General features: G+C 41.9%; 1 protein-coding gene across 2 annotated transcripts; it reads right to left on the bottom strand.

The window, feature by feature from the left end:
• Window positions 1-348: 348 nt before the first annotated feature.
• SLC19A3 (solute carrier family 19 member 3) lies at window positions 349-23,254 on the bottom strand. Of its 2 annotated transcripts, XM_030576386.1 has the most exons (6): window positions 23,132-23,254; window positions 19,334-19,494; window positions 18,066-18,882; window positions 14,092-14,284; window positions 4,566-4,707; window positions 349-1,726 (listed from the first exon to the last, which is right to left on the bottom strand). In XM_030576386.1, exons 2-6 carry the CDS (start codon window positions 19,481-19,483, stop codon window positions 1,571-1,573), a joined length of 1,458 nt encoding a protein of 485 aa, XP_030432246.1. In that variant the 5' UTR covers window positions 19,484-19,494; window positions 23,132-23,254; the 3' UTR covers window positions 349-1,570. The 2 variants fall into 2 exon arrangements, with proteins under 2 accessions (XP_030432246.1, XP_030432247.1); XM_030576387.1 differs by lacking the exons at window positions 349-1,726; window positions 4,566-4,707 and adding an exon at window positions 12,241-12,621.
• Between the last annotated feature and the right edge of the window lie 2,418 nt (window positions 23,255-25,672).

Genomic DNA, 25,672 nt, shown 5'->3' with positions numbered 1-25,672 from the left:
TCTTATGTCCCACCTTAGTCTTCTCTTCTCCAGTCTAAACAAACCCAATATTTTCAATCTTTCCTTTCAGGTCATGTTTTCTAGACTATTACTTATTTTTGTTGCTTTCCTCTGGACCTTTTGCAGTTTGTCCACTTTTTTACCTGCATCTTTGTCTATTCCAACATTTGGGGAAGAGAGGATACTTACCCATGTGCTTCACGTGGCCATTGGGAGAACTAGGTAAGTAATATCTGTGCAGTTGCTTTGAATGAAGCACTATTCTGTGAATTCAGTTTATAATTTTCTTCTATTATTACAGTCTGGCTTTGAGAAGTAGTTAGAAACTGCAGCAAAACTTTGTTACAGAAAAAAGAATTGATATAACTTATGTGAGGCTGGCCATCCACAAGGTGGATCTGTGCTTTCTGAATCTCTCTCCTGTCATTCAGGATGTGACTTTCTCTCACTGTTCAGCTGAACTGTAGGGCTTCAAGCCTTTTATAAATTCTGAAGTCCTTACTCATGAAAATCCTCATCTGATATCAGTGGACCTGGTGATTTGGCACTTAATGAATATACCTGCAGTGTTTATTTTTATTTGATGCATCTTCCTGCCTCACTCATTTAGTTTGGAATTTTCCTGTATTGTACCAAACCACATTTCCCCACACTTCACCTATCCTGGTTGTACTGCATACTGGACAATCTCTTTGAATTTAGAGATACGGAGAAACATGTGCCCTTAATTTAAATTAACTCTGTATCTAGGCACAAGCAAATGAGTGGGATTCTCTGTTTATCTTTTGCCTTGATTCTTAAATTTTCTTCCTCTTCTTCCAGCCCAAGTTTGCCATGGATTCACCATGAAGTTCAAGCAACAGCTTTCGAAATATAAATAATGATGACTTGACTCTTTCTTTCTTTCTTTTTTTTTTTTTTCAATTTAACCATCACAGTTGTTCTGGGGAACCTGGCTTCTCCAACCATCATGAGTGAAAGGCCCAGTTTTCAAGAGTGATCTTAAAGGTGGAGGGGAGGAAACAGCATTATAGATACAAAACTAAGAAGGAATGTTATAGGGGTGTAGAGTCAGTAATTCTTCTACAGGCATAGGAAAAACCCTCATCCCACTTGGAGTAGCAAAGCTGAATTGCTGAATGGAAAGCAGCCTATTTACAATTTTTTCAAAAGCTTGAGAGAGAGGGGAAAAGAACCTTGGTATTTTTGGCATAACTATAGATTGAAATTGTTATGCTGTTGTGTAAATAAATCAGAATCCAATCAAACCAGATTCTTTCCTTTTTTGGCCAAATGTCAGTATGATGGGCCAGTTCCTCAGAAGGGTATAAGTTAGTGTAGATCAGTCCAGATCAGTGGCACAATATTGATTTACACCAGCTGAAGATCTGGTGTTCAATTATATCAAGCAATTCTTTCGGCTGGCGTAAGTTTGTTGTGATTTAGCAGGGGCGTACATGAAGGACTAAGTGCTGCTTCCCTTACTGCAATCTCTCATTGACTTCAGTGAGTTTTGTAGGCAGGGGCATTTTTGATAAGTCATTAAAACTACAGATGTTTGCATAGCTGGTTATAATCTGGTTTCTGATTCTTGTTCCTTAATGTTCTGAGATCCGTTGGAGGAGTTCTGTGTTTCCTTTTTGCATTGGATTGAGACAATTGTGTAAATGCTTCTGATCAAGAAAATCCCAGCTATGACTGCAAAGTAACTGCCATAAATTAGGAACTGAAAAAAATGAATGCAGAAGAATTGGTGAAACACACATACTGTATTGGAGAAATACCCACCTCTTTCTAAACTATTAAGTATATAGAGTCTACCAATTCATTCATCCATGTCATAGCTAAATTTCCGCAAGCACAAACTTCATTTGGATGGCTTACTAGATACCAGAGGATCCTTGGGTGATGCACAGGTGTCATACTGGCTCCTACACCAGCCCCCTGCTCCTCCTGGCCAGCATAAGAGTGTGGTCAGGGAAAGAGGCATGGCCAAATATTTCCTTAGGCTCTGGCAATGCCCAGCTACTGGAATGGCTCCTTGGGGGTATAGGCAGCCAAGGGAAAGCAGCCTTCAGGGAGCCACTAGTTTATGCTGGAGACTCGACTAGTATCGATATGGTCCAGGATTGGGAGAACACAAGATCTGTTTGTTTGCATGGTATCCGTGATATTCTATCCTATTATAGTATAAGGATTGTTGTATATGGTATCTTGAAAATGATACAGTTCTACCTTGTTCATACAAACCTCAGTTGCTGAAATTGTTAATTGAAACAAATTAAACACTTATAAATTACACTGATAACTGTGATTATCCAAAAGAGGTTGCTTCCTCATTCCTCCATGATATGCAGACAATCAAAGATATACTGTAGATGTATCTTCATTTCAGGATCTCAAGATGTACAGAGTCTTATAGCAGTTATTACCCTGAACGTAGCGTAGGTCAAAATTTAACACATCAGGAAGCAATTTATTTTTGCCTTTCACAGTGAATGGGGAGGGAGGAGTGCTTTTAACACTATGAAAAATGTAAAGCTCTGAGAACTTATTAAAAGCTCTAAAGTAATACATCGTAAGCCTGCTCTTATGCCTTTATATTGTAGAGTTTTTCATTCAATGGCTGTGAAAAGAAGCTCTCAAGGGGTCTTTAGCATTTTGGACAATGTTTTGTTCAATAATGCCCTGTTTGAGTCCCCCAGCTGTTTATACTATTCCTTCCTCTACCAGTCTTGTCAGGCATTACTGTAGCTTCACTGCTGAAACCACCTGGCAGGTAAATAGTATAACCGAGTTACTGTGCAGAACTAACCCTGAGAGGAAGATCAGGACAGGGGTGCTCCATGCTGGGGGAAAGCAAAAGGGCTGATGCTGGGGGAATCAGCAACGTGCTTGTCATCATCATTCCAGGAACGTTTCCTGCTTGTGCTAACCAACCAAGAGCCCTCAAGGCCATATAACAACATGTCTAAACTCAGAAGTCACACCCCTGTTGAATGGTATCTGAACACCTTTTTGGTATTCTTGGAGTCCAGAGGGCCAGCAAAAGTGATGTGGAATTGCTGTGTCTGAGATATCATTGAGGGAACTCTGAATTCACTCGGGAATGTGGTAAAGATCGGAACTAACAGAGCAGATGTTTTTGTTTTCTTTTCCATATTCAAAAGTGAGCTCTCCATGGACTTTCTTGTGTTATTGAAGCATCTGATGACTTTAGGTACCAATATGGGGAGCGCTTGTTCACTTAAGTCTTTTGCATTATGTTTGTCAGTTCGTATCGTATCTACAGTTGGCATCATGAAAGCATTAGTCTGACAGGCATGCAAGTTCCAGGATAACATTTCTTACCTTGTTAAACCTGCTGCCTCTAGGCTCAAATGCTCAATTGGTGTAAATTGTCAGAACTTCATTGACTTCAGTGGAGCTCTGACAATTTACACCAGCTGAGAATTAAGTCTATTGACAAGATGTAAAACCGAGTTTCCGGCCACTTGTGGTCATTGAAGATCCCATGGCACTCTTTGTAAGAGCCTGGGTACCAACTCAAATAGCTTTATATGCTACATACCTAGGTATTCTGTGCTGTTGGATGTATTCCTACTCTGTGCGGTGTGGCTGTGAGCTGCAGTGGTATAGCAATTATCAGACAGGTTCCCGCATCAAACAGAGATTCAAAATAGGGCTCCTCTTTCCATGTCTTGCCCCCTTTGCCAGCCACATGTTAGCCAGTTCTACCCTTTCTTTACTTTCCTACTTTGGTACCCTGATGATTCTTTCCCTGTTCTCACAAGTTACCAAAAGCTCCTTTCCACTTCTCTTCAGTAATTAGAAAGTAGCATGTGATTTCAAAGAGGGAAAAATAATTTACCGAGGTTTTGGCTAGATCCTGCTGATCTGGAACTCAAAGGCAAAATTTCAGTTGACATTTGTAGAAGCAGGACTGGTTAATAAGCACAGTGAACACTGCTATGTGATAAGTAGGTATTACTATTCCAGTTTACAAATGGAGAAACTTGAGGCAGGAAGGCAAAGTTATCTGACTTAAGTTATATAGCAGGTCTGTGTCAGAGATGGAATTAGAATGCAGGAGCCTCTTGCGCTTGGTTCTGTGCTGTTGAACTGCCATGGCACCTTGTGGCTAGAGATTATGTAGATTTCTCAGCAGGGTGGGGGCTAGTTTATCTGTATTCACTGATAGGAAGTTGGCAGCAGCCCAATAGTATTACCTGCTCAGTCATGAATTGGTCTGGGGTCCCTGCCACAAATCGAAGGATCATTTTAATGGGATCCTAGAGTGTGTACCTGGGCCACTAAGGGTGAGGGGAAGGGACCATGACTAACCTATGAGTTTTATGTAAAAACACAGTGGCAAACTTTCAAACCTGGTGACCAAGTTACATCTTCAGTGCTGTCTACACAAGGGAAAGGACAAAAGAAGAGTGGATTATGATTGCTTAAACTGGAAATTGTGATGTCAAAGGATTCCTTTTAGAGGTTTAAGATGCATGCAACACTAACTGAATTAGCCAAACAGTAAATATGAAGTGAATAATACTATTTACCTGGGTGACTATCTTCAATCCCAGACCTCTTGAATCAACTACGACTACAGTTATAATGGTCTGAATCACCAGGGCAACAAAGTTGTTGAATCCAAACATCAAAGCGTAGCGTTCCATGCTTAGATTGACAGCGATCTGAAACCTAAAATTAAATGGTTGGTTAGTTAAACTGCAGAGAACGTGAATGTATTCCCTATCCTTTTCCTTGGAAAAGAGCGATGATTCACATATAGTACAGTATGTCTAGGCTAGGATAAAAGGTGTCATTTTACACGTTACTAATGCATTTTAACATGCTAGTGTAGACAAGGCAAGGTGTATTTGAACATGTTAGCTATCTATCTCTGTCCTTACATGCCCTGTCCCCCCATATTATCATAGTCTCTGAGGGTATGTCTACAGTACAAAATTAATTCAAAGTTATTTTATTTGAATTTCCAGAATCGAGTTCATACATTCAGTGTTGTGTCCCCACTAAAGCACGTGAATTCGGTGGAGTGCGCCCACAGTACCGAGGCTAGCATCGAATGGCGGAGTGTTGCACTGTGGTAGCTATCCCACAGTTCCCCCAGTCTCTGCCACCCATTGGAATTGTGGGTTAAGCTCCCAGTGCATGATGGGGCAAAAACATTCTCACGGGTTTTTCTGGGTGTGTGCCGTCATTCACTCCTCCCTCCATGAAAGCTATGCACCGCCTGTCTCCTGGTATGTTGAATCCACTTCAAATGTCCTCTCCTCTTTCTATCTACTCTTTCATCTAACCATTTCCCACTCATCGTGAATAGAGCTGCACAGCTTCCACCGCAAACTCTGCTCATGCTTCCGCTGCAAACTCTGCTCTCACTGATTTTTCCATGTTGTCTGTCCTGGGCTCCCATGGAAGCTACAGAAGACAACCATTTACAGCCTTTTATCGGCCATCTTGAACCAAACAGCTCATTTTGCACCCTTTTTCAAGGATTACCTATGCAGGCACTATTGCGTGGCAAACATGGAGCCCGCTCAGATCTCCGTTGCAGTTTTGACCATTGTAAATACCTTACGCATTATCCAGCAGTATGTTCAGTACTTGCAAAACCGGGCGAGGAAGCGACAATAGTGCGATTACTGTACTGATGAGGACATGGACACAGATGTTCCTAGATGCGTGGCACGTGGCCGGGGCGGCTCTAGGCATTTTGCTGTCCCAAGCACGGCAGGCAGGCTGCCTCCGGTGGTTTGCCTGCGGAGGGTCCGCTGGTCCCGTGGCTTTGGTGGATCTCCTGCAGGCACGTCTGCAGGAGATCCTCCGAAGCCGCGAGACCAGCGGACCCTCCACAGGCACGCCTGCGGGAGGTCCACCTAAGCCGCGGGACCAGCGGACCCTCCACAGGCACACCACTGAGGGCAGCCTGCCTGCCGCCCTCGCTGCGCCGACAGAGTGCCCTCCGCGGCTTGCCGCCCCAAGCACGCATTTGGGGTGCTGGGGCCTGGAGCTGCCCCTGCATGTGGCAATTGGGAGACCACGGTGGTATTGGGCCAGGTTCATGTCGTGGAACTCCGATTCTGGGCCCACGAAACAAGCACAGACTGGTGGCAACGCGTAGCATTGCATTTCTGGGACGATTCCCAGTGGCTACAAAACTTTCTTATGTGTAGGGCCACTTTCTTGGAACTTTGTGACTTGCTGTCCCCTGCCCTGAAGTGCAAAGACACCAAAATGAGAGCAGCCCTCGCAGTTGAGAAGCGAGTGGCCACAGCACTGTGGAATCAGCTTGGAGTGGGCAAATCTACTGTAGGGGCTGCTGTGCTGTAAGTAGCCAATGCAATCATTGAGCAGCTGCTATCAAGGGTAGTGACTTTGGGAAACGTGCAGACCACTGTGGATGGCTTTAATGTGCTGGGGTTCCCTAACTGTGATGGCGCAATAGACAGAACACATATCGCCATTTTGGCCCTGGCACACCGGGGTGGCCAGTACATAAACTGCAAGAGGTACTTTCCCATGGTGCTGCAAGCACTGGTGAATCACAAGGGATGTTTCACCGACATCAACCTGGGATGGCTGGGAAAGGTACATGACGCTCACATCTTCAGGAACTCTGATCAGTTTGAACAGCTGCAGGAAGGGACTTACTTCCCAGACCAGAAAATTACTGTTGGGGATGTTGAAATGCCTTTAGTTATCCTTGGGGACCCAGCCTACCCCTTAATGCCATGGCTCATGAAGCTGTACGCAGGCACCCTGGACAGTAGTAAGGAGCAGTTCAACTATAGGCTAAGCAAATGCAGAATGGTGGTAGAATGTACCTTTGGACGTTTGAAAGGGTGCTGGCACAGTTTACTGACTCGGTTAGATCTCAGCACAACCAATATTCCAATTGTAATTGCTGCTTGTTGTGTGCTCCACAATATCTGTGAGAATAAGGGGGAGACATTTTTATGGCAGGCTGGGAGGTTGAGGCAACTCGCCTGGCAGCCAGTTTCGCACAGCCGGACAACAGGGTGATTAGAAGAGCACAGCAGGGCGCACTGTGCATCAGAGAAACTTTGAAAACCAGTTTCATGACTGGCCAGGGTGCGGTGTGACAGTTGTGTGTGTTTCTCTTGAAGTTACCTTCACCCTATATATATGAAAGGAGATAAAGTCAAAATTGTTTAAAAACTGTTCTTTATCATTTGATGCACAACACATTGAGAGAAATTAGAAGGTAGACTGGGGGAGTGGTGGAGAGGGTTGAGTTAGGGGGTGGAGGAGGAGGGAAGGACAGATCCAGAAACCAAATCAAAAGTTTGCATATGCCAGCTTTCTGGTGCTTGGGCGATCCTCTGGGGTTGAGTGTGCGGGTCCCCGTAGCCTCCCCCCTCGTTGTCTTGGTCATCTAGGTGAGGAGGCTATGGAACTTGGGGAGGAGGGAGTTTGATTATACAGGGATTGCAGCAGAAGTCTGTAGTCTTGGTGCCTTTCCTGCATTATATCCACCATACAGCGGAGCATGTCAGTTTGCTCCCCCATGAGCTTGACCATAGTGTCCTGCCTGTTCTCATCCCGTGCCTCCCTCCTCTCTTCATGTTCCTGTAATGCTTTACGGGACTCTGTAATTGTTCAGCTGGGCCCTAACATTGTGGGAGGACTGCATGAGCTTGGCGAACATGTCGGCCTGAGTTCATTTTTTCCGCCTTCTAATCTGGACCAGCCTCTGGGACGGAGTAGATAGGGGCCATGTTGAAACATTTGCACCTGCGGGAAGAGAAAAAGGTAGGGTAGTATTTTAAAAAATACTTTGCAGAGACCAAAGGGGGCACTTTGGTATGAGCCATCACACACAGCTGGGCAACAGAATTCATCTTGCAGGCAGCCCCAGGGGTTCTGCTTCTTCTACATTCATTTCAATGTTTTCAAACTGCTGCCTGTGCACTGTCCTCCTCCTCCTCTTCATCCTCCAGTGTCTCTTCCTCCTTGCTCCGTGCAACTCCCGCCTTGCAGGTGTCCACGGACAGTGGTGGGGTAGTGATGGCATCACCCCCCCATAATTGCATGAAGCTCACGCTAAGAGCAGACTGTATGGGGCTGTGACCCAGAGCGCCTGTTTGCCTCCCTGGCTTTTTGGTACGCTTGCCCGAGCTCCTTGATTTTTGTACAACACTGCTCTGTGTCCCTGGAGTAGCCTCTTTCCGCCATGGCCCTGGAGACTTTAGCGTAGGTATTTGCGTTCCTTTTTTTGGAACGTAGTTCTATTACAAGAAACTCATCTCCCCAGCATGCAATGAGATCCAGTACCACCCATTCAGACTATGCTGGAGCTCGTTTGCGAATCCGGGATTGCGTGATCTCTTGTGATGGTGGACTCTGCATGGTCTCCTGTGATGGTGGATTGTGGTGGTGATGGATTGTGCTGATGGTCACCTGTGCTGCTGGTGACCAAACAGGAAATGAAATTCAAAAGTTTCTGGGGCTTTTCCTGCCCATCTGGCTAGTGCATTGGAGTTGAGAGTGTTGTCCAGAGCGGTCACAAGGGAGCATCCTGGGATAACTCCCGGAGGCCAATAACGTCGAATTGTGTCCACAATACCTTTTAACTTGGGATTGCAACCTCGATTTAAGTGCTACTCCACTTGCCAAGGAGGAGAACAGAAATTGAATTAAAGAGCCCTTTAAATTGAAAAAAACTGGTCACATGGACGGAATCATTTTTTTTTCTGAAATAACTCGGCTAATTCCGAAATAAAAGGATAGTGTAGACCAGGCCTCAGGAGAGCTTTCACCTTCTGTCCTCTAGGATCAGGGTATTGCCTATAATCCCCATTTTGTAGATGGAGAACTGAGGCACAGAGGAAACAAGTAATTTGTTCAGACTTGAATGGGACGGCTATAAGAGAGCAGGGAATTAAACCTGGGTGTCCCAGGCTAGTACCAAACTTCTGGATTATCCTTCCATTCTTGGTTCAGATGAGCCCTATGGGATCTAATAGAACCTCTTAAGAACAGTGTTTCTCTTGTCAGTTGGTTTGTAAGGTCTGGTTTGAGAGTGGCGTTGATTACACTGGTCTGCAATTTTTGAGAAGTCGTCTGCTTCAGAGATAAAATGTGATATTTATTATGTATTTTGATGCGCTGAATTCAAATATGACAATTAAAACAACTGGCTACTGTTTCTAAGATATTTAAGTTTTTACATTTTACGTCTATGTATATTGTGTAAATAGTAGAGTTTTAATCATAAATTGTAAACCTAGGTCTTTTCAAGTGTTTATGGTTGCTTTACATGATATTTCACCTGTCCTGTTTATGGAACACTTTGAAAATCAGCAAAAGGGTTATATAAATAAAATGTATTATGAAACAAAAGGCAAAAAACTATTATGTACATAGTTTAGTCCTATTCAGCGTCTACTCGGCGCTTCTTGGTTTGTCTCTTGTATTCATTAAATGGAACATCTCTTGTCACTGTTCAGCAATAGTTTGCAAACATTGATGGGCTCCATTTGCCCTGATAGCCTGCCAGGAGATTCCACTGCTGTAGTCTGGAGCCCAACAGCTCTGCCTTACTCTTGGGTAGTTCCAAATCCCTGACAAGGTCATTCAGTTCACCTTGTGTTATGAGGTGTGGTTCAGAGGAGGAGGATGGGAGAAAATGTGGGTCCTGTGACATTGATGGTTCACAACCAGAAGTTTCATCCTCTTCCTCTTCCTTGTCTGACTCAAGAGAGAATGATTCTGGTGCATCAGGAACTAGCAGTCCTTCTCCGTGGGGTACTGAGTGTATAGCTGATGGAATGTTTGGATAATGCACAGTCCACTTTTTCTTTTTTGACACACCTTTCCCAACTGGAGGCACCATGCAGAAATAACAATTGCTGGTATGATCTGTTGGCTCTCCCAAATCATTGGCACTGCAAAAGGCATAGATTTCCTTTTCTTGTTCAACCACTGGCGAAGATTTGTTGCACAAGTGTTGCAGCATATGTGTGGGGCCCACCTCTTATCCTGATCTCCAATTTTGCAGCCAAAATAAAGGAGATAGGCTTTCTTAACCATAAGGGTTATACTGCGCTTTTGTGATGCAAAAGTCACTTCACCACAAACATAGCAGAAGTTATCTGCACTGTTCACACAAGTACGAGGCATCCCTGCTCACTTTGGCTAAACAGAAATGTGTCCCTTTGCAAAATCAAACACTGACAAATAAGAGAGCACCACACTGTATGATTTCTAGAGCTGATATAGGGCAATTTGTTCAGCAGAGTGATGTAAGCTTCATTATGATTGCATCATCCATGACGTCTAGGAATAACATGATGTAATTCATATCATGTGGGACGCAATACCAGCTTCCGATTGCATCATTCATTGTTTTGCCTAAAAAGCAAGTACTGTCCAAACCCAGTCATAGATTTATTCATAGATCCAGTCAAAGATGTATTTTAGTCATTTCTGGTTTAAATTGAGATCCCTTCCCTTTATAACTCACTTATCCTCCGCCATTCCCAAATCAAGGGTCGTATATACTGACCCAATAGCATATCTTGAAAACTAGAGCCAATCAACAATTTTAAGCATCATTTTCGTTCTCATTGACCCAGAATTAGTAAAGTTGGACTATATTTATTTCAGAAGCATTTTGGCTGTAGAGCAGTGTTACTTCTTATCTGTGCTGAATTCCTGTAAGTTTTTGTCTCAATTCACTTTTTTTTTGCATTTATTTTAAACCTTTCTTTGTAAAATTGTATCTTTTGGGTCTCCTACTCAGAAAGTTTGCTTGTAATTCTTGCAATACATTGTACAGTATGTCGATTATTTTATTGGCCATAGGATATTTATTAGGTTCCTGAAGTTCTTGTGGCTTTCCATTTTTTGGTAGAGCTGGTTGAACTTCATGACAAACCATCTGTCAGATGTGGCCTATTTTCCTGTTTGTGTATCAGTCAGGATATTTTCTGTTTGCAGTGTTTGTAGCCATGTTGGTCCCAGATACGAGACACACAAGGTAGATGACATGTCTGTCACCTTGTGTTGGAGAATTTGTTCATTGTTTACTATTCCTGAATATGTAATATTTAAGACTGTTGCCTTCTGTAAGGCTGTACAGCATATAGCAAATTGGGGAGCAGGCGTTGGCACTATTTCAGTGTAAATGTGCTTAGTTATATTTGGGCCCTCGGGTGTTTTGGAAACCATTTATGGCGAGTACTCAATATGCAGCACTAAGAATGTGGGCTGAGAGACTGGTCAGGTAAGTCACGTGATGGGTGAGCTAACATTTATAAAAACAGGAGCATTGCCTGAAGAAATCATTGGGATGTTGAATCTCTTTGAGGGGAGCATTGTGTAGTCTAGGAAATCTTAGGACATCTGTTTCCTGTCTATTTTGTGCAAAGAATGAGCATTAGTTTTGGCCATATTCACAGACTTCAGATTTAAAAACAGCTGTATTCATTCTTGACTGAGGAAGAGAAAGAAATAGGCACACCCCTACCTAAACCGGGGCTTAAATTCTCAGTCTTTCCTGGTGCCTCCCATGCAACCTTTCCCCCACCCCCACACCATGCTATGAAAACTCCAGGGGTGTTGAAAATATTTATCAGAGCTCCGCTCCAGACAGCTCTGGCTGAATTTAAGACTTGACCTAATTTATCTAGCTGGATTAATAATCAAAGGTGGCTCTGAAAGCACTTTCAGCACAAATTGACTTGTGTGCACATGGATGCACTCATTCATGTTTCAACAGCTGTATTTGCATGAAAAAAATCCTCCCCAAATATTTGTATGAACAAAATTCTATTGCACCATATTCACAAAAAAGCAATCTAAACAGAAGGCTGGATTGAATAGTGAGTCAGATGTGTCAACTTCGTGTGTGTGTGAGAGAAAGAGAGAGGGGTGTGTGAGAGAGATGGGTGTGAAATGGTTTTCCTATTCTGTGAGAAGTTTAGTGATTTTGAAAAAAATTTCCTGTCCTAAATTGAGATTAAAAGTTAATGTTGAAAAATTTTGCAAATTGATAATCTGGAAAGAAGAAAAAAAAACCCTTAGATTGGGTCAGTTGATACATTTTGTTTTGATTATTTTGAAATGTTGCATTTGATTGTTTAAATATTTTGTTTTTAGTATAAATTAACTAAAATGTCAAAATAAGAGTTGTTTTGAACCAGAGAACGAACCATTTCATTTTGAAAATGCTGACATGAACATTTCAACAACTTTGAAACTTTTTTCAACATTTCTTTTAGTTGTGAGATTGTTGATGGGAAAGGCTCTGTTTCAATCAGTTTCAGTTTTGATGAATTGGGATCTTCTGATGAAAAATCTTTTAATTAGAAAGTTCCCCACTAGCGCTAGTGTGTGTTGTGTAGACAGATGCAAGCTTCGTATCGATGATATGGGAATGTAGAAATACTGCTTTTCGCACATTCTTCTTTAATTCCCCCTGATGTTTTATTTAATTCTGTTCATTTTGTTAATTTTTCTTGATTATAGAAAGAGAGGCTGCCAGGGATGTGTAAACATGTTAGGTTTAACTCATCTAATGGCTTTCAAGTAATCAGGAAAGGATTGAAATCCATTAATGGGCTTTTCCTAGTAAGGAGAAAATGAGGACACAGTTCAGGTTACTCTTTTAACTCTTTTTCTTTATAATATGCTCAGAGTTTGTCTAACTGCTTTGAGCAGAGGTGGTGATTGATAGCAATCACAGCAACTAGGCTTACTGCACTCACAACTACAGAAAACAGCTATGTACAAACTTCTAGCCAGCCTATAGTTTCTTACACCAAAATACGCCAGCTGCTGTGTGACTCTGTATTGGTTTTTTTCCCCCCAGAGCAACAGGGGGCTAAAGAAGCTGGTATTTTCCAAGCCTCTGTTTATATAGCTGCAATGTAACATAAGCAAAATCTATTTGAATTCAATGACACTCTCTCTCTCTCTCTTCCCCCTCCCCTTTAAAAACAAAGTTTGGATGTATTTATTGTTATCAGTCCTTTTTAAAAGCATTAATTAACCTAACAGCAAGCTGTAAACAGGGGCAGCTCCAGCCCCAGCATGCCAAGCGCGTGCTTGGGGTGGCAAGCTGTGGAGGCCGCTCTGTCGGCGCCGTGAGGGTGGCAGGCAGGCTGCTTCTGGCAGTTTGCCTGTGGAGGGTCCGCTGGTCCCGCGGCTTTGGAGGACCTCCAGCAGGCACGCCGAAGCTTCAGGACCAGTGGACCCTCCGCAGGCAAACCGCCAGAGGCAGCCTTCCTGCCGTGCTTGGGGTGGCAAAATCCCTAGAGCTGCCCCGGCTGTAAATATACCTAGGTATAGCTGTAGGTTAATTTAACAGCTCTTAACACCATCTATGACAAAGCTATATCATATCTAAAATGTAGCTTACGGCAATAAATATCCACCAGATACCCATAACTAGCTGAAATAGAGATGGCATAATATAACTAGTTGCTGAATTCCTTGAGACATTTCCAGTTATGTAGAAACATTATGGCTTATTCTTTCTGCATTCAGTGGTCACTTGTGAGTGACATCTTTCAAACACCATATGTTTCACATTCCACCTAGCTGAAGACAGTGTTGTATTTGTAATTGTGGGAGGAAAGATGGATACATTTGTACTGGTTGGCTGTCGTCCTTGTTTTCTTGTGTTAGTCCTCCATACTACTCTAATAACCCCTTGAAATGAAAATAGGGAATATATTGATTTAATTCAAGGTGTTAATGAGCTGTAATCAATCTAATGCTAGACTTCATTATTTTTAAATTGAAGGAGTGTCTAATGTGACTTTTTTATTGGTTTGAGAAGTCTGTGAATAAACAGCAGAGAGTCCTGTGGCACCTTATAGACTAACAGATGTACTGGAGCATGAACTTTTGTGGATGAATACCCACTTCATGCATCCAACGAAGTGGATATTCACCCACGAAAGCTCATGCTCCAATACATCTGTTAGCTTATAAGGTGCCACAGGACTCTTTTCTGCTTTTACAGATCCAGACTAACTCTACCCCTCTGATACTGTGAATAAACAATTCAGCATGATGATGGTTTGTACTTACGTTGATATTGTTATGAGGAGCATATAACATGACTTGAAAACTAGATAGCTAGCATAGCATGCCCAGATGTTGGTAGTAAAATGCATGAGAAATAGTGAACCAGCATCCACTGCAGAGAAGATTCCCAGTGCTAGCTCTCCTGAAAGATCCCAGTTAATTTTCACATATCCTACTGCCATGGAGGTTACTGAACCTAGAGAGATGATATAAGAACATTGAGTTTTATACCTGCCATGCTATCAAATGAATAGTAACATACTTATGTTTTGATTTTAAAGCCCACAGTAAATATTTGATTAGAACAGTTCTAGTTTCAGTTGTAAGTTGTTTGTTTTATGTAACAGATTAGTCATTTTTAGACACCTGCATTCATCGTCTTGTCATTTTTATTAATGATAAATCATAGGCATGATTATACTCGGTGTATTGGACAAGCTTTTGTGCAAACAGAAAATGTTCTTAGTCTGAATGTCAGCAGTATGTACTGGAGCTGGACTACTCTAGAGAGAATCTGGGCTAACTGATTGACAAAAGAAGCCATACTAGATGGTTCAATGCTTCCCATAGATAAATCAAGAGAAACTGCTATTCCAGTTATAGACATAGTACCTCAAGCTGGCATTTTTATTTACCAGTCTAATGGTCGATATTGATGCAATTCTGAAAGGTACCTTGCCACTTTAATGAAGTTGCTGAATCTTTTCTGAAATATCAGATAAGTATAGATTTGACATATAGCAAAGGTTGTTACAGACCAACTTGTTAAAGTTTTTGAATGCTGGAAGGAAGAGCTTTTGCTGGCTTAAGGGACACTTTCTATTTAATTTTTTTTCTAATTGACTAATTAAGAAAAAAATCTGAGAGACCATCCTGCAACACATCCTTTTAAATGTATTATTTAAAAAATGTATAAGGGCTTTTCTGCTCCCTTATTGACATTGAGAAGTTTTTTTTTCAGTCAGTCTGTTTTTTCTCTTGCTAACTGTCTGCCCAGTAAAAACAGTGACTCTAGACAAAATGCTGTTAAGTGAGTAAAGTAAACAAACATGAAAAAATAGAACATATATTGTTCTGCTTACTACTTTGTCTCAGTCCTCTTAGCTGTTACTTGTTACAGTAATAGGTATGAATTTTCAGGTAGAAATGTAATCTTCAAGTTGATGGTGTCCTGAGCTGAATGGTAGGTGTGCATAAAAGTTGAATGCCAGTCCCTAAGAATTCAGCCGCTCAGGTTAGTTGTTCAAATACCCAACTAATGAAATGACTTCAATGGGTCTATACTTGAGAGTGAGCACTAGATCCCATAATAAGTGCATCTTCCCCGAACACTCCTAGAGTGACTAACACCACCACAGGATAGTAAAGGCTGGCAGCATTATGGAACCCAAGTTAAAGCTGTTCAGGTGGCATAGACTGCATTTTCATTCCTTCAATTTGGTTACCGCCCTTCTCCCCGCCCACCCCCCCCCCCAAAAAAACCAAACCCCACAAACTTTAACTTTAAAATTTCCCATTTGTCTGATGATCATAGTCTAGGCACATCACCATTATTTTAGGAGGTTGGGTTTTTTTTTTGTTTAATACTATAACTATAAAAGGGTGTCCTGCCACTTTAAGGGCCAGAAGGCCTAGGGCCAGCCCTGTTTAATTAGCCCTGCCCTGTTAACATGTATGAGTTATTGGACTTAAATAGAAGACAGCCCAGTGGTTGGGGGTTGGCTGGGGAGGGAGAGCAGACACGCTGCTCCCACGTGGGGCAAGAAGCCTGACTCAGGTCAGGAACTGTCTGATGGCAGTGGCCAGCCAGAGACCCTTGGTGGGAGGGTAGACCTGGTCCAGATTGCTGAGTTGTTTGGAGCTCAGTAGCCAATAGTTAGGTGGTAAGACAGGCCATTGTTGCGTGGGTCCTCCAGCAGTGGATGGGGCTGAAGGCTGAGCCCAGTGGGGCCGAAGATTTTTTGCTTTTGGTGCTTGTTTTATACTTGGATTAAGGGATTTGTTACCCCAGAAGGAGTGAGAACATAAATGACTACAGGAGGAAGGGAGTGAGGCAGAGACTGCAAGGCCAGGTTTTGCTGCAAGGTACTCTCTGGAACGGTGAGTGTTGTATGTACCCTTCACTCAAACTTGGCTGCGTTTTTGTCTGGAAACTTTCTTGGTTTTTGAACAAGTATTTTTGTAAAAATAGTGGTGTTTGCCCATGTGATCTGGAAGTACTTATTTGGCTGCAGATATGGAACTCCTTGCATTCTGAAGACAGCTGTATTAATTAGCATGTTGCAGTCCCCTCTTTGTTAGAACTGTAGTGATATTTCTTGAAATGTACACGTGCTGATCTGTGAATGTACTTTCTCCTTCCCAGTTCTGCTTAGAAGGCCCTTGGGGTTCCCTGGGGAGCTTAGTAATTCCACTGAGTTTTGTTCATGTCCTTTTCAAATATGCCAAAACTCCTTTGTGGCTTTAGAAGCTCAGCTAGAATCCTGAAGCAAATCCTTTGACTGATGAATTTGCTAAGTCCACAGATCTTTTGTGAAACTTGCTAGGCCAGCCAGACCTTTTATTGATCTTGAAAAATCTGTAGGATGCCAACCGAGAACAGTGTTCTGTCATTCCTAATCAGGCAGAGTATCACAATCGCTTACATATCCTAGTGCTCAATGTATGAACTTGCTGGGCTTTTTGAGATGTGACGTGACACAGAATGGGTATGAGAATTTATCTGAGGAAACACCTTGGGAGTGATTCACTGTTGCCTTGCACCTTGTGCTGCCATTTATCCCAGTGCAAAGTGAGTGTAAAATGCTGCTGGATTGGGATGGTAGCATTCTGCATTTGTTTTGCATTGGGGTAAATAACTATTCCAGCTGCAGGGTAGCAATGGACCAGGTTCCTAATTCTTTTTTAAAACTCTGGTATCTCAGGATAGTGAAAACAACCAGGAGTCCTTGTGGCACCTTAGAGACTAACCCATTCATTTGGGCATAAGCTTTCGTGGGCTAAACCCACTTCATCAGGATAGTGAGTATAACAGTTTGCTTAAAATTTTTGGTGAAAAAATTCTCCTCTAGCCCCACATTGCACATCCGAATTAGGATTTAGAAATTTCTTGAGGCTTGGAGTTTTTTAAGTTCCTGTTCATAAAGGAGGGGTAACCACTGGCTCTGTCTTGCAGCCTTTATTCATATAAGTAGCAAGGCAACAGGGTTATATGTGAGAGAAGGCTCAACTAGAGATGGGCCTCTAATGAAACCCTAGATGTGCACTTTAACTCTGGGGATGCTACCATCTCACCATATATTACTTCCAAAACCCATGCTTCAGACTGAAATTTTTGACTGTGAACACATAAAACATCTGAAAATTAAGTTTGATATTAAACTGATCTTCCTGTCATTTGATAGCTAATTCTAATAAGTACACTGGCCTGGGTCTCATCAAGAGAAGTACTGTACACAAGAGTACGTCCAAAGTGTGCGCCATACTCTGTTGAAGGATTTCTCTAACTTTTCATAGTGTGATCCATGTCGTCTTAGGGAGCATCTCACAGAAACACCCCTTACCATTCAGAAATGGGCTACATAGGAAGGCCCATGTGGAAAAATAACAGGGTGGCAATGCATTGTGAGATTCTTTGAATGAATGTAGCAGCTGGACACAAGGTCCATGTGATCGGCGTGCTCTCCACAGTCCACCAAGTACTGCACAAAACTCTGGTAATTAAAGACTATGCTTTGAGAGTCACCTCCCTAGAGACATACGTGGTCTGGTGTTACATTTGAGGCTTCTCATATGTCTCATGAAGTATTATATTTTGAATGTACAACCTGCCTACCCATACTGTGGAATGCTTGATAGGCATGAAATGGACTTAAACCACATGATAGGAGCACACATGATTTATAACATATACCTGGTATAGTTTGTATTTTAGAATTTGCTGGAGGAAATACTTCAATACTATATTGTTTACTTACTCAGAAATGTTGCTGCTGCCTCAACAGCCCCATTATAAATCTCATAATTCTGAGAGGGTGCTCTGTCGTCCCATAACACCTGGATGTAATTCACAATCTGGTTATAGCCTGCAGTGGCTAAAGCCCACCATAGGGACCAGTAAAGAAGCTTCTTTGTGCAATAGCATTCCTTTAAATCCTTGCATAACTGCACAAGCATATGACACTGGTGCTTGTCGGACTGGCATTCAGGCAATGTCCTGGAAATGACAGATGATTTCACAACATCTTTGTCCTCTTGGCAACTTGGCTGCTCGCTAATGCTGGGTGCATTTGACATTGTGTCTTGTCCCATTGTTCCTTGGGGAATTTCAGGGATATGATTTTTGTGAAAGAACATACTTTTTTTTGGCATTGGTAGAAAAAATGAGGCTAGGAAGGCCAAGGACAGAGAAGCCAAACTAATGGCATTTAGATAAAAATAGGATAGCTCTGCCAAAGATACTAAAAGTTGCCCCAACACTGCTGCAACTGTGGTTGAAACAAGTGTGATGCTTCTGCAATAACTAGTCACTTTCTGATAATGATCAGCACTGACAACACTGTAAATGTAGGCATAATAGGCAACTTCAGTGGCTGTTACCATCCCATAAAAAAACTCCATCCACTGCATGGCTAACACTCCTTGGAAAAATAAAAGCATCAGCCATGTAATAATGAAGCTAAGGCCTTGTAGACTAATGATGGGCTTATAGCGCAGATAGTCCGTAATCAAGAAAACGGGAAACAGCAGCACCAGATAGGAGTATGTCCAAACTGGGAAAACCTGGTTTGTAACCTGGAAGGGAAAGGAAGGAATTCTGTGATTTTTTTTTTAATTTTAATTTTTTGTTTTTTAATAAACTTGGAGAAAGAATCATGCTCATTGCTGTTAATTCAATGCGTTAAATATAGCAATATAAGTATGCATGATGCACAATCTTATACTGCACTGTTCACTGTTTAATAGGGAAAACTTTATTTTATGAACCCTATCGCCTTAACATTTTTAAACATATGCTGTCTACGTGCCCCCTGAATATTGTCTTCTGTCAGGGAGTTCTCTGTTGGCCCTTTAGGGCAGAAATGAGGATTGAGCTTCTAATCTTTCACAGGGGAAATATCATTCATATATCTTTCTGTAATAAATGGCTGCGAGTAAATGAGATTCTTATAGTTTCTGTATGAAGAATAAAGTACACTCAGTATTTTGTTTTTCCATATAATGGGAAAGCAGTGTATAGCCATACCTCATTGATAGTCAGGTTTTTATCTGGTCCTGTTAGATAAGGGGTGAGGAAAGGTTCTGATGGCCTCATCATGGAGAAAAATCCATAAATGCAGAGAACCAGGGTAGGATAAATCCAGCTGCTGCTTCGTATTTCCTTGCAGCAAGCCATGGCTTGGCCAACTAAAATATGGTGAAGGAAATGGTGTGTTAAATAGAAGACAGGTGCTCTTCACTGGAACTGAAGGCTATTTTAAAAATTCAGTTAGTTATTTTTAAAAGGTCCAGACACTAAAGAAACTTTTGTGAACACTGAAAACAACAGAGTGCCGCCTTCTCTTAAAAGTGTGCAAGAGAACAACTCCTGTTGAAAAGCACAGACGTATAGAAATCCCATTCAATTTGAAGTTGTTTTACAGGATTTTTTAAGGGACTACAAAGGACTGCTTGTAAGAGTTTTAGCTATGGAATTCAGGTGCATTATTCTCATTTAGTGTTGAATGACAACCAAGTTGACCACGGAAAATTTTTCTTAGTCAGTTGATGGTTGAGGAATTTTTTCTTTCATTTCCTACTTGAGAGCAAAATGGGACACAGTTTGTCTATTTATTAATGGTCTCCTCCTAACTCTTCCTGCTTTCATGTGCAGATCTCCCAAAGTGCAGGGGAGGTCAGGCTACCAAGGGAGGGGAGATGGATCATAGTAGTAAACTATGCGAAAGGACACTGGATCAGATCCTCTGTGGGTGTAAATTGGCAGGGTTCCACAGAAGTCAGCTTTGGATCCTGTCCCACTATTTAAAATGTAAGTGAAAGGTCTTGCTATTATTTATTAGTTATCCCTAAATAGGGCATACTGAAACTGAAAAACAGATGTTTTTGCACACTCATGTATTGGGATTTATGGAACAAATTAACACCCAGTTTAATCCATTGGCCCCAACTCAGGCATAAGTCTAATACGTGTGGGTGAGCCAAATTTAGAGGCAATGTGTCAATGGAAGTAAATTCCCTAAGTTAAATTCCTTTAGGAATTTAGCTTATACAATCTTCAAAATGACCTCTGAATTTGAGCTGGTAAATCTATTGGAAATCTAAGCTGGTACATTTTTCAGTCACCTCAGTGCACAGGTTACACCATTTTAGATCCCCATAAGTTTATTTCAACTTTCACCCTCTTGCCAATGTATAACTTATACCTAGGGCTGACTGAAAATTTTCATCAATTTTTTTGATGGAATTTTTTTTTCAACTAGTCAGATTTGTGTTTGGAATGTCTGCTTTTTTCACTGGAAAATCTGAAAGTCAAAATTTTCAATTTAGGGATGAAACATCAAAATTTTCCATTGAAATTTGCACAACAAAAAAATCCCTTTTATCTACATTTTTCTGTGAAGCTGTAATATTTTCTAAATAGTCTATTTACATCTACTAAATCTAAGGCAGTCCAGATTGTTCAACTCACATACTAATGGACCAGAAGAGTTACTATAGGAAGCAAAGTGATTTACAGTGTGTGTATGTAAAACATATAAATTAAAGTAAGGGATTTAAAGGCAACTTTAATTTACACCTTCTTACATCACAGCTGATTAGGCTCCCTGACAGGGCAGTAAGTAGGGATTCTGATTTATATCACTTCTCAAAACCAGAGGCAATGCATAGTCCAGGGATTCTCAGACATCATTGCACCACACCCCCCTTCTGACAACAAAAACTACTACATGACCCCAGAAGTGGGAACTGAAGTCTGAGTCTGCCTTAGCCCTACTGCCCTGGGTGGCAGGGGGGTGGAGGGGGGAGCCAAAGCCTGAGCCCCACCACTCTAGGCAAAGGCCTGTAACCTGAGCCCCACCACCCAGGGCTGAGGCTCTCGTGCCTTGGCTTTGGCCCCAAGCAGTGGGGCTTGGGTTTCAGTCCTGGCCCCAGCAAGTCTAATGCCAGCCCTGGCAACCGCATTAGAACAGGGTTGTGACCCACTTTGGGATCCCAACCCCCAGTTTGAGAACTGCTGGCATTGTCTATTGACTTCAATGGATTTACACTTTGATTCATTTGGTCCTGTGTGAATTTTGTAGATTAGTCAGTAGGGAGCAAGATAATCCCAACATAATCAACACTTGAGCGGAAGGGCACATGCCCGCACCGCTGTACAAGAGAGCTGTACCGCTACCATTGAACTTCTGCTCCTGCTTCGTTTTATCCCTGTCATTGCAGCCACTCTTCATGCTTCCACTGCTGAGGCTGCAGTCATGACAGCAGCGTGTTCTTACCCTGCCATGTCTTCTACCCTACCCATTTAGTCACAAAAGCATTCCCTCGCTAGGGTGACCATATTTCCCAAAGAGAAAATGGGGAAACCCTCCAGGCTGTTACCCAGTCGGTAGAACACTGCAGGGACCAGGCATGCTGCTCTGTCCCCGCAGCCCTACCTTCCTCCTGTGGGGGCGGGGTTGGTGGCACCTCTGCCTCCTCCATATCACACCCCTTATTCCCCCCAAAAGTGGGAGTTTGTCCTGTTTAATCTGGCTGATTTAATCAGTTGGCAAGAGCAAATGGAACACGTTTCCTTTTGAGGGGAAAAAAAGTTGGGATGGCTGGGACACTGCTTAAAAAGGGGACTGTCCTGGTCAGAATGGGACGGATGGTCACCCTATTCCTCACCTTCGTTTCTCTTAAAGAGAAGCTAAAATACAACATTATGCATAAGCCTGTAAATAAACAAATATACTTCACATGATACTTAGACTGTGAACAATAACAGCAAAGAATGGATTTCAGTGTGCATGTAACGGTATAAAAGGAACATATTTAGCTAAGCTCATGTTACCTGCGATAGCCGAGGCTGCAGTTTCTTCTCATTAGGTTTGCTTCTGAGAATTAATCTACCACTACACTCCTTCAAGAGTTATGATATACTCCATGCTGCTTGCCTGGCCAGCTATGTGAGCCAGTGCAAGGGATTGGGGACCCCTGCGTTCTCATCCCCTCGGAGATTTTTTCTTACACTGCTAGGAGTGCTAGAAATGAGCAGTCCCTGTATTCTAGGGAATTCAGAAACTGCCACGCAGGGGATTAAATGGGTGCCTTTTGTACACCCCACTCATGTGCATCCATGGAGCAGCTGGTCACAATGTGACCCATAGTTAATATCAAAGTCAAGTATTCAGGCATGTTTGCTTGACTGCTAGTATCTCATCAAACACAGTACTCTATTTTTTTTTTTGAGCTACATGAACATCATCCTCTTCAGGTTTCAGCAAATCCTAGTCTAACCTTTCTTTTTATACATTAGTAACCCCAGTGACTACATCCAGAGCCATTGCAGCATACACGCAGGCTAATTCCCAATCCAGGCATGGGTTTCTTACAATTGTGTCCTGTTTTCTTTTCCCAGGAGTCTTTCTTCAAGTCTGCTACCCAAGAGTGTAAGTGATTTTTTTTTTTTTGCACTTAATTTATATGATCTGCAATCATTCTTGACAACAAGATTTTTACCTTTTTACTGGGGAGGGTGTCTACCGGTCTCCTGCATATTTCTCTTTATTGCCACCCCTTCTTTTATGCTAATGATTCTCTGCACTTCTTTTGGAAAGTTGCTAAACTCCCTTGATTGTCAAACAGCACCACCTCTTTGTTTTCCCTTTTTGCGCACCCAGTTTCTGATCTCAATTCATCACTTTTTCCAGAGATGCTGCTTTCCCCTCATTCTGTTAAGTCCCTCATATTCTAATAGCACTGATTTCCCTCCCTTTCTTTTCTCCCTTTTTCCTTTGCATTTATTGGATTTTAGGTTTCTTAAACTCGGATGCAATCAAACCTTGTCTGTCGTGGCTTGTTCTTGATTTCCTTTTGTCCCGCCTTGGTATAGTTCCCTTTTTAATAGTCCATGTTCTTTTGTTTCTCCTAGTTCAACCTTGTTCCCCTTTTATTCCAGCTATTGTACTCCTGTTTGTTTTTGGCTGCCTTCCTGTTGCACTTGTCTTTCAACTTGTTTTACTAGGCGTCTTCCCGAAAATCCGCCCAGCTAGCTTCAGTGGAATTAATTAAAAAGTTTTAAAGGAACAGTAGTTTAATTCTGTCATATTATTTATTTGCATTGTGGCAGAGCCAAAAGGCACCAGTCAGTCAAGACTGGGCACACTGTGCTAGTCCCTGTGCAAACATGCAGGTAATAAATAAGCTCTCTTAAGAACTTGCCATCTAATTGACTAAAAAAGTGTGTGTGAACTAACAAAGTGATGGAGGACAAGTGTAATGATACCAAGTAATGAGGCTACATCAGTCAATTACTGAACAGTTTGATGTTCCAAATCATTCCAATGGTTTATGAAATAAAATATCTGTTCCCAACTGTGGTCACTGGCTGGACTAATTTCCTAAGGAGGTCACAACAGATTTGAGTCTGGAGGAAGGAGTTGAAGAAGGGTAGTGAATGGGAGAATAATTGTCAGCCTACAAAAGATGTATGAAGTGTACATATAAGTACATTGTATAGTTTTAAGGTTCTGAAACCTCCCAGCTGACCTGATCCTCAACTGGGCTAGGTTAGCATAGGTCCGTTAGGTTCTCTAACTACCAATTTACAGTTTGAAAACATTAGCCACCACTGTTTTTGTGTCTGCAAAGTAGATGGATCCAGGAGATTCTGTTCTCAGTGCTCCAACCTGGGAGAAGGGAGAGCTGTGGAGAATAGCTCTGTATTGCTAAACCAAGAAACCCTTTTTGTTTTTAATAGAAGGGGAGCTGTATTCCCTTCCATACCCCTTTTAGTTCACTGTACCTTATACTCCCCAAGATTTTCCCATCCCCACTGATCACCATCAGTATGTCTAGACTGACCACATTTTTAAAAGTGGCTAGGTATCTGAGTGCTTCAATTGTTGGGTGCCCAATGTGAGACAGGCTGGCCAGCTGCAGTTCTCATGTTGGACAAGTGTGGGACTTGTGAACTTAGCTGTACTTTTTTTATTTTCCAGAAGTTCTCAGGTTTCCATTTCTTAGAATTTGCAGAGAGGTTAAAATGAGAATGAAGGGATTTGTAGTTAAATGAAAACCAAAGATAATTCCAGTCAAATTCGTCCACTGCTTTGGTCTCTGCAGTATTTAATATTTCCAAAAAATAAACCAATGCTGTTGCTACACAAGTTTTATCCCATCAATCAAATATTTAAGATTCTTCTCAAGGGTTAGAAGTAATTCACTGTCTTGAGAGAACTGGCATCTTTCACATTCTAATTAACCCATAAGAAAGCACGCCAGGATTGAGCCAGAAAACTCGCAATTGTGCCCTCTGACTGTCCTCATTTTTTGTAATGGAAGATTTGGAGTGAAGATTGGTGGATACTGGAAGTATTTATAATGTATTTCAAATTACAAAAGATATGAAACGACTGTATCAAGGCTGCCCAGCAGAGGCAGCTCCAGCACTGAAAAAGAATTATACATGCACTAGAGAAAGCAACTGAGAGACAGCTACCAGTTGAGTTGGGTGAGAAAAGGGAAGCTTGTCTGGGAGACAGCCATGATATAAGGAGCTGCCACAGAATGAAAATGTCAAAGCAAATTGCATGTTACATTTCTAAGGGCAGAAAGTAGATCAGGAATAAAGTATTTCTTAAAACAAATACATTATTTCCATAAAAGGCACAGCTACTTGATCCTTGAGTTCTCAGATGATGGGTAGCCCTTCCGCAGGTGTAGAACATACAAGCTGCATACAGCAGCGGTTAACTACGCTTAGTCTCTTTGCTCTCATAAATGCAGTAACTGCAGCCTTTAAATAATTATAATTGATCTCTTAAGGACTTTGCCTGCACAGGGGAATCCTTTGGTGACCGAGGTCTGCCTTAATAGCTCATGCATAACTGCTGATCCTACACACTGTTGTACAGAGTTGACTGGAGCATCCACACACCTCAGCAATTCCTAGTTGCCACAATGATTCCTTGGGAATGTAGGCAGCAAGACAAAGAACAGTCCTGAGGTTGCTCTACTTTACACTGGGATCTGGCCCAGCAGCCAGAAAGCTGGAAAACTAGGGTTGGGGAAGTGTAAAGGTGGCTTAATGCCACCTTTACACACACCCCCTTCCCCAGCTCCCACCAGCTGTATCAAGCATCTCAGAAGGATGCGCTGCAGGATCTTTACTTGTATTTGTATTGTTTGTGAAAGGTCTTCCCCCTTTTCTAAATAAAAAGTTATTTGCAGAAGTGAGAACTCTAGACCTTTTAACCACCAATTTTTAAACCTTCAGTGGAAACAAATGACTATAGTCAGTATTGGGCTGTCTTTTTAAGAAAATACTTACTTGATTAAAATGGTCATTTAAAAAAAATTAAGCCATTTTTAAATGAACATT

The sequence above is a fragment of the Gopherus evgoodei genome, chromosome 9 (genome assembly GCF_007399415.2).
Source record: "Gopherus evgoodei ecotype Sinaloan lineage chromosome 9, rGopEvg1_v1.p, whole genome shotgun sequence".
Lineage (NCBI taxonomy): Eukaryota > Metazoa > Chordata > Testudines > Testudinidae > Gopherus > Gopherus evgoodei.
The sequence above is the reverse complement of the archived record's forward strand: the minus strand, read 5'-3'. Positions and strand labels throughout refer to the sequence as shown.